The sequence below is a fragment of the Benincasa hispida genome, chromosome 2, assembly GCF_027475165.1.
Source record: "Benincasa hispida cultivar pf3 chromosome 2, pf3_genome.v1.1, whole genome shotgun sequence".
NCBI lineage: Eukaryota > Viridiplantae > Streptophyta > Magnoliopsida > Cucurbitales > Cucurbitaceae > Benincasa > Benincasa hispida.
In genome coordinates this window covers 1,299,226-1,308,174 of record NC_143479.1, presented here as the reverse complement: position 1 = coordinate 1,308,174, position 8,949 = coordinate 1,299,226, and the positions used below count along the sequence as shown (strand labels likewise).

The following is an 8,949-nucleotide window of genomic DNA, read 5'->3' as shown; positions in this document are numbered from 1 at the left end:
GCTCGTTATATTTCTAAACAACAAATATTTATGCATCATAATAATTAATCTACAAAAAAAATACATAATTTAAGGATATACATATAATATTCTCGATTCAATTTTATTTTGATTAATTTTTCTAATAAAAAATCGATATGAACTAATCCTTTTTCATTTTCTCCAAATAATCTGTATAAATTTATGCCTCTCTAACATAAAATTCCATTGACCCTAACTTTTACTTTCATATCCAAGTTAAAACTTCGAATTCTTAACGAAAAGTAATTTCTAAGATCCAATTCGAAAATCCTTTGATTTTATAAAATAATATTATAAACGCTACGTCTTTTATTTGATGAACTGCAGGGTTATACATATATCCTCATGAAATGAAACTGACTAAATTTGAGAATTTCGATCAAAAGGAACATGGTAAAGAAGGTTGGGAGTATATTTCTGACACTATTTACTGATCATTTACAACACAACAAATATGTACCGTCGTCATAGCTGAAGATTTAATTTGTGTATTGAAACAAAAGTTGTCACAGAACAGAATTTGCCACCATTTCCAAACCAACTAGTGTTGACCATATTGAATTATTTCTGAGAATTCAAGCTCTTGAACAAAAGTAAACCTAAACTACCAACTGCAAGTGCTAGGAAAATTGGGGTGCTGATGGATTCAAGATCAGTAATCCTCCACCTCCCTTCATCGTCAGCCTTTCCCCGGCGACTCCTCTCGTTCGAGTACTCCCTGAGAAGATTGCTCAAATTGTCGACTTGGAGAATAATTTGACGCTGCGCCCGTGCTATGTTTTGTATCTAGAGAAGCACAGAAATCAAATTTCCTCGGTTTGAATATTAAAACCAGAGAGGAAAATGGGTGATATTCAGCAAAATACCTCTTCCAGCAAGGGAGATTCCTTGGCCAATTGGGAGGATGATGAAGAATGAGGCAGTAGCGATCCGGTTAAGGCACCATTACTCAAGCCAGATATGAATACTGAAGTTGCTCCGGAGCCGTTGTTGCATGCATCGGATTGTGAAACCAAGTTCTGCTGGCTAGCAGAAATTTTTCTAGTACAGATCTTGGAGTTCAGCTCTTCAATACGAGTTGTGAACTCATCCATTCTCTCACTGAGAGTAGAAATCTGTTCTGAAAGTTGAGTAATAGCTCCCTGAAAGATTTTGAGATCGATCAGAATATTCAGCTAAGACTGCGTTTACCATTCAGAAATACTGTCAATCAAGAAACTAAATCAATATTTATCTCTTCTTTGAATCAAAAGCTTCAACCAACATGTTTAAGCTTTATTTATGGGTAATCAAATTGCAATCTGATGGATATTGAACCATTTGATTCGTTGGAAGTTCTTTGCCACCATGTTCTAGAGATGAATTATGAAATGACATTCAATTCACGTTAAGACAACATGTCTTTCCAGATTTTCATAATGGTGGGATTTTGTTCACTTTTAAGCCTACAACGCTCAACAAAAATGGAGTTGTTAGTAGTTTTTAGATTCTACCTAAAAGGTATCCTATTCAGTAATAAAACTGGAAGCCTTAGACCGATGGAGAAGTTATATTTCGACATTTAATAAGATTCATTATCTTCCTCCGCTATCCTATCTATCTCCTCTTCGTTACGGGTGAGTAGAATATAGAAAGTATATAAACCACGTGAATAAGATTATCTTGATGCAGAAAAACATTTACCTGGTTAGAGACTACTGCAGGGGAATCTGGAGCCCTCACATCAAATCTCCTATTATTAACAGCGAGCTTTGTAAGCTTTGACAAGGTCTTGTCCCTCCGATTTGAAAATGATTGTGATAAGCCACTGGCAATGATATCAAATATAAATAAGGATCCACAAATATGTAAACTAAGCACTTCAAGTACCATTCCATAAGAATCTAAATGAACAAGTAGAATAAAACAAGCCTGACTTTGTACAGAACTGAAGTGATGATATGTTCCTTAGACATACATACATACATACATATATAGATACATAGATATCTAACTCCATGAGCGTTTATACCCATTGATCAAACAGAGATTGTTTTCAACCAACTTTATTCTATCAAATCTTTTTGTTTTATCTCAATTTTGGTTTAAATTCTTCTAATTATCTAATAAGAAGTATATCCAACAGTTGCAAAAGTAGGATGGTACCGGTTAAGGTATTTATTTCTCCTATCTGCAGAAGCTCGGGAAAGTGCTTCCTTTGGACTTGAAAGTGACTCATCGTCTATGCTGAGCTTGGTTTTTAAATCATCTGGCAAGGCCTACAAATGATCCCGTCAGACTTACTGTGGATAACAATCTGCTTAATCTGTTGCCTTGCGTTGCAAAAATCTTACCATAACATCATTAACAAGCTTCTCTAGCTGTATCTGTTCGATATAAGTTCGAGGGATATAGGAACCATCCAAACCCAACTGCTCAGCAACACATTTAACATGCACCCGATCTTTTCCTTGCACCTTCATCCAATGTTCAGCAAGTTAGTAGTATAATAATATGAACCAGCTCAATTTAAAAACAACATAGTTTCTAAACAAAATTCAGATATCATGATGGGACCATTATACTCGGGTGACTGAAAAAATGTGGCTAATGACAGATAATCATACTAGCCACTCGTTTAATTGGGGGAAAACTAAGTAACTAACAAAAATCATATATTTGGAGGGTAAAAAGTTGATGCTAATATATGTCATACCTAGAAGTTCATATATGGAATGACTATTAAACCAGCCAACCAAATGAACAATCAAGGCAACAAACCCATTCGGTCCTAGAAGTTCATATATTATTAATCTACTACTGAAAAAGGAGAAAATATTTTCCTCCATAGTTCAGTTTTTTTAAATTGGTAATTTTGGTCTCTCTCAATTTCCATGTTAAAAGAAACGTACACCAAAGTCATGTTTTAAAGATCATACTCAAATCGTCCAAGGGTAACAACCTAATTTCTATTTTTCTTCTCAGGTGGGAAATAAGACTTTTTATAAATAGATGAATTGGCAAAAAGTAGGAAAAGAATTAAGACATACTGCCTAATTCCTTAATAAAAGAAAAAAAAAAAAAAGATAAAGAAGCTAATATAACTAATGTGGAATCCCTTCCCAATGTAACTAATGTAGAAAGAAAGGCATACATTTTTTTTTCCTTTTTTTTTTCCTTCTTTTCCTTTCATCAAACTCGAAGACCCCCCTCCCACACAGACAATCTAAACACAGCATGAGAGGACTTTATACAGAACGGAAAGTAGTGTTGTTCCATGAAAATTTAAAGCAAATCAATGTCCTTTCATCAAGAAGAAACTACAGTAAAGCAGCATGGATAATGAGTACACGATGTACCTGAATGTATTTTCGGTTAAGTTGCTCCAACCAATCAATCTTTATACACACCCTATCATCAGAGAATATGTGACTGCTTCTTTTAAGAATAGTTGCAATTGTGTATCCAAGTGCCATAAGCCCTCCAAGAAGGCGCACACTAACTTCGAAAGTTATTCTAGGTGATATTATGAATGGAATATCTGTAACCCACTCCTGAAGAAAAGGGGAGGAAAATAAGATAGATCCATATAAGTAGCCAATAGGTACCTCATTAACACAAAAAATAAAAATAATAAAAGGACTGATATGCAAGGCAGCTTTCCTCATATTTCTAATTACTCTACATGGAAGTTCATATAACTGATCAAATAATCAGAAGCAGAGACAAATAAAAACAAGAAAAAAAGAGGGATTAAAAAATCTACTGTGGCATGTGCATCCAAACTAAGACCTGCATAAATACGCATGGAATACAAGCAAATATAGCTCGAAGGAACTCAGTTATATAGCTTTAGTTAATATGACCTCAAACATAAGATTGTATTTTCCATCCCTATTCCTCATCCTCAGATAGGATTGACACACTTCAGGATCTTCACCAGGAGGCAGAAGATAAATGTCATAAGTTTCCTCAGTAGACTCCCTGTGATTTTCGGATATAACAGCCTTAATTTGATCCACAGGTACTGCTTTAGTTGACTGTAACCAGAAAATTAACCCAACTCATGTAGAGTAAAAATCATATAATTTAGCAGGAAACGAATAAAGTTGAAGCAGTGAACCACTTAAACCTTAAGAATATATGTAGGATTCTGGAAACCAGTAAAAGGATTGAATTTGTTAATAATTCTTATATGGGCAGTCTGAAGATCTGGCTCAATAAAAGCTTTATACATTGGATAAACCTGCATCCAAAAAGAATTATATGAACCACCATCAACAATTTTATTGCACGTGATTGGTGACAAGAAGGACCAACATTTGAGGAATACAGCTAATAAAGAGGACTTACCGTTTCAGAAACTTGATGTATTATTTCTTCTGGCTCTTGGCCAGCTCGCTGAATATCACGTAGTACCCGTTTCACTAAGTCAAAATGAACACCACCAGTGACTGATACACGAAGATCTAGCAATGGACGTAATTTTTCACTTAATGCATAGATGCCCTCAATAATGACGATTCGTGACTCAGGAACTTCAAGAGTCCTGTTAGTGGCCATTAAAAGTAAGAAGGTTAAATGGTAAAAGATAAACAAATGTTCTAGTAAAATAAACTCTAAGAGAGAGGGACTATCTAGATTCACAACCATTGAGAGAGAAGCTATAAATTTTAAAAGATTAGGACGCAAGAAGTTAAGCATCTAAACCACCCTTTTCTCTTCACGTCCAATCTGACTGCTAGACCCAACAATTCATGGTATGACATAGTGACCGAGTAAATTTCAAGCAGTACAGTTCTCAGCTGAAGAAATGCTAAATAAAACAAAACCTAAATTGACACATTACCTGTAACCCACGCGACTGCTAGTCTTGAAATCATAAATAGGAACCTGGACCGATTTTCCTTCTCTTAAACCATTAATATTTTCCAACAATGTATCATAATCTGTTAGACGTGGGTCTGGTGAAAAAAGGGGTCATTAGAGATTTCCAGTGACTTGAATTACAAGAAATAATTGAGAACCATACTCGCTAAAAGGACCGCAAAAAGAGCATACTTTAAGGACTACCATAAATTAGAACTAGGAATGAAAGGTGGATTACAAAATATTTGGTATAAATGAAATTTCATTCTTCAAGGTAATAGATAATGTCCATATATATGCATAGCCATGACTGCCTAAGAGGAAAAATATAAGATGTAGGCTAAAAAACTTACGAGAAGCTTGTGTCTCCATGATTTTGTAGATGGCAATGGAAAATTACATGTTTCCCTGCCACCTCACTTTGGAGAACAGAAAAACAAAGCAATCATCAAAGCTTGTGAAAGTATTAAGTACTGGAGGACTTCAGACCGGTGTCACGGAGTTGTAAACCAAAAGGTATAATTTTTGGCGCAATCATACTGCTAAAATTTTTACTAAATTGAGATCATGAATGGTTAGTAGAATGAAATGATACCATCAAAATTGCCATCGATGATACGACTGGAATCATTGTAGTTATCCATCGTGATAACAGCAATGCTGGGTATAAAGTTAAGCACCTTCTCAGTAAATACAGTCTTCCCAGCTCCAGAGGGTCCTGCCACTCCTACTAGAATTATCCCATCATTCTTTTGAGACAGTAACTGGCACGCTCGTATTACAATGAAGAAACCTTTCTCGAATGAAAGAGGATCTTGAATTGGAAGGATCTCATATCGATTCGAGTCCTTCTTCTTAACTAACTGAACTTGATCTCGCAAAAGGCCAGAGCGCCTCCGAGGTGATTCAATGCTAGGAGACGTATCTTGAGCCATTTAGAAGTTTCTTTTCTGTTTGCTGCAGAAAGACAAGCGCATAAGATAGAGCTAAATGCACTTCTTAAACCAGGAAACCCAATTCTACAAAACCTCCATTTTGACCAAGAGTTGATATACAAAACAAAACTCAATATTGCGCAACATAAAGACAGTGTCAAGGAGCCCATAGGTCAAAGCTAAGGCGTTACAAAAAACATCCTTCTGAACAAAGAGTATAAAGAGTACAAAATTAGACCCTGAAATCCTGAAATCCTACACATACCAAGAACACAAATTCAACAAAAATATGAATCAGAGTCCAAATAACACATCATATACAGATTAGCACAAATTTAACCCATAAAACAGAAACAAAACAGCAAACAAACCTTATGGAAGAAAGAACAAGAACTATTCTCAGTAAAAACACTTAGCGTTGTTGAATTTCTGAAGCTCCTGCCTGGTTTCTGAAAATCAAACGAATTGCTGAGCACTAAATTTTGGATATTTTCAAGTGGGGTCTTCTCCTTTTCGTAAATGGGTGTTCCTTTTTCATGAATATAAATGGTGGGGCGTCTGAGTGAGAGGACATGTGGTCCGATTCTCTGAACTAATGGGTCTCAAGGACCCGGAACATCAAATCGAACTAGGTGGTTAAAAAGAAACAGACAGATTAAAAAGCAAATTGAAGAGGGTACTAGGATAAGATTGAGAGAGCGTAATATCACCGCGATCGATTGGACAAAAGGAAGACAGATGGAGAAAGTTACAAATGAATTGAATGCGTTGCTGTGAGTGATTCGCACAGACGTTTCCCCTCTCTTTGTGCGAGGAAGGGTTTTTTGCTTTAGCCCCATGTGTGAGATGCCGTTGCAATTGCCAAATGCAGGTAAAAAATCGAAGGACGAGAGAAACATTATCCAAATTTCACAATAGTTGGGAAATTGAAAAGGGAGATTGCCACTCGAAGATGGTGGAATAAAATGACAGCATGAGAATGATCAAGAAGGCTTGAAAACTGATGGAATCAAATGGAAAGGCTGTAATGATCAACAGTTTGGAAGCTTCGCGTGGGCCTATCATCAAACATTTGTCGTTAAAAGAAAATTGTTGCTTCCGTTTATATTATTCTACCAAAATATTAACTTTATTATATATATATATATATATCATTCGACTTTTTTTTAAGAAAAAATCAAATTATTAACAGTAAATTTTCTTTGTTCTATGTATAATAATTTTTAAGAATTTTTGCTTTGTACAATATAGAGTGATTTTTATGATAAATATGATCATATCAAAACATTGAAATAAATATTGTTACATTTTGTATAGTAGTTAAAATAAATGTTAAGATATTATTTCGGTATCGTGAAATTTTTTCAATTTTAATCTTTGTTTTTTTAGTGTTCAATTTTATTACATATACTTTTAATAAATCTTAAATTTAGTCATTCGAAGTAAATTTTTATCGGGATTAGTTTAATGATAATGATCATTTTCATACCTTCAAATATAATATGAAAATATATTTTCAACATTTGTGAAAAGACTAATAGACAGTAAAAGTTATTTTTTAAAAAAAAATAACAAATTAGTGGTAGGGACTAAATTTAAAATTTATTAAAAAACAATTACTAAAATTAGATAGCAGGTACAATGACTAAAATTAAACAAAAACAAAATATAAAATACAATCACCAATGAGTAATTTTACCTAAAATAAAACAACATTGTATTGTAAAAGTCTCTATACTCTATGTTTATAGGAAGAGGGTAGAAACGGAAAAGCACAAGAAATGGATGAAGGAAGAAACGAAAATCATGAAGATGATTAGAATATGACACAAGTAACTTATTTAAAAGGAAAATCATATAAATATGTGTAGAGGAAGTATTTCGAATAAAGTTCGAAAATTCTATAAATGTGAGAATCACCAACTTTCTCGAATATGCTAGCTTTATCTTTTTATTTTTTTTTTGAAAGTTGATTGTAATAAGGGTGGAGACGATTTGGTTTGGTGGTCAAACTAAACCAAACCGAAATTTTTAAAATGTGAACCCGAACCGAACCGAATATATGCAGTTCGGTTCAATTTCAAGTTCGATTTTGACATTTTTTTTAAAAAAAATCCATGTTATATTCTTTTTTAATTAAAAAACGGTTCGATTCGGTTTGATTTTACTCTTTATATATATATATATAACGGTTCGGTTCGGTTTCAAATTCAGTTTTCAAAAAGTGAAACCAAACCGAACCGAAATAATTCGATTTCAAAATTTTTTCAAATCGAATATTTCGATTCAGTTCGATTTTTGCGGTTTGAATCACCACCTCTATATTATAATACGAAAACTAATTCATTGTTCAACATCATCAATAAATCGTCAAGCTCTGTTACTCTGTTTTCTTCAGTATTTGAGTTTTAACTGAGTTAAAAAATAGATACCTTAACACTTATCCATGGATTACACGTCAAAGAACCAAAATCTGTGATTAAAACTACAAAGTTTCACATATAGGGGTGCATTCATCTAGGGGCACGTGCCCATATACAAGATTAAAATTAAATTTTCTTTTAAATAGCAACGAATAAAAATGTGTTTGCCGGGAGTCGAACCCGGATCTATTGCTTGGAAGGCAATTATCCTAACCGTTGGACTACAAACGCTGTTTTTCAACCCAAATTTAAATTATTAATTTCCTTATATTTAATATATTTGTTTTTAAAAGATCATGTAAGAATCTTAGGCCGGTTTGTATTGACTAGAAAAAAAAAATTGTTTTACAAAATTTTATTTTTATTTAAATTCGTTTGGTAAAAATTGCTTTAAATGTGTAACGACCCGACCTTTTTTAGTACTCTGATAAGGGTCGTTAGTCATAACTACACATTTACATTCAAAACATTTCGACCATTGGGGAAAATAAATTTCATTCAAATAATAAAGGAATTTTTCCAAAATAAGTAAAACCTTTGTTCGGGGTCCCTAAAATAATGAAGAAAAAAAAAACTTAAACAAATACAATTTTGACCAACATCAAGTTTCAAATCAAAACTTTTAAACAGCTTGAAAACGTAAATTGAGCGGAAGCGATTTACATATCCCATATGGCACGATCACAGGTCCCTCTCGTCACCCGCCGGTCCATTCCTATCAT

The 8,949-nt window shown here is 33.8% G+C and overlaps 1 protein-coding gene and 1 non-coding gene across 4 annotated transcripts; both read right to left on the bottom strand.

Annotated features, from left to right (window-relative positions):
• Window positions 1–489: 489 nt before the first annotated feature.
• LOC120071089 (Phosphoribulokinase / Uridine kinase family) lies at window positions 490–6,922 on the bottom strand. Of its 3 annotated transcripts, none has more exons than XM_039023130.2 (12): window positions 6,176–6,922; window positions 5,465–5,826; window positions 4,850–4,964; window positions 4,354–4,549; window positions 4,133–4,246; window positions 3,867–4,040; window positions 3,360–3,554; window positions 2,355–2,477; window positions 2,167–2,279; window positions 1,705–1,828; window positions 888–1,163; window positions 490–807 (listed from the first exon to the last, which is right to left on the bottom strand). In XM_039023130.2, exons 2-12 carry the CDS (start codon window positions 5,802–5,804, stop codon window positions 583–585), a joined length of 1,995 nt encoding a protein of 664 aa, XP_038879058.1. In that variant the 5' UTR covers window positions 5,805–5,826; window positions 6,176–6,922; the 3' UTR covers window positions 490–582. The 3 variants fall into 3 exon arrangements, with proteins under 3 accessions (XP_038879058.1, XP_038879059.1, XP_090166997.1); XM_039023131.2 differs by having other exon boundaries at window positions 5,223–5,826; window positions 6,176–6,789; XM_090310871.1 differs by having other exon boundaries at window positions 5,465–6,059; window positions 6,176–6,285.
• Window positions 6,923–8,386: 1,464 nt separating this feature from the next.
• On the bottom strand, window positions 8,387–8,458 carry TRNAG-UCC (transfer RNA glycine (anticodon UCC)). The gene has a single exon. It is a non-coding gene; the product is annotated as a tRNA-Gly (tRNA).
• Window positions 8,459–8,949: the final 491 nt, after the last annotated feature.

Bases quoted from the DNA above. Each gene is read 5' to 3' on its own strand.
- LOC120071089 (XM_039023130.2), bottom strand. From the start codon at position 5,804: ATGGCTCAAGATACGTCTCCTAGCATTGAATCACCTCGGAGGCGCTCT. The intron at 4,041-4,132 runs GTTTAAGTGGTT...TTCTGGTTACAG, and splicing joins ATCCTACATATATTCTTAAG to TCAACTAAAGCAGTACCTGT. The intron at 808-887 runs GTATTTTGCTGA...GTGCTTCTCTAG, and splicing joins AATCTCCCTTGCTGGAAGAG to ATACAAAACATAGCACGGGC.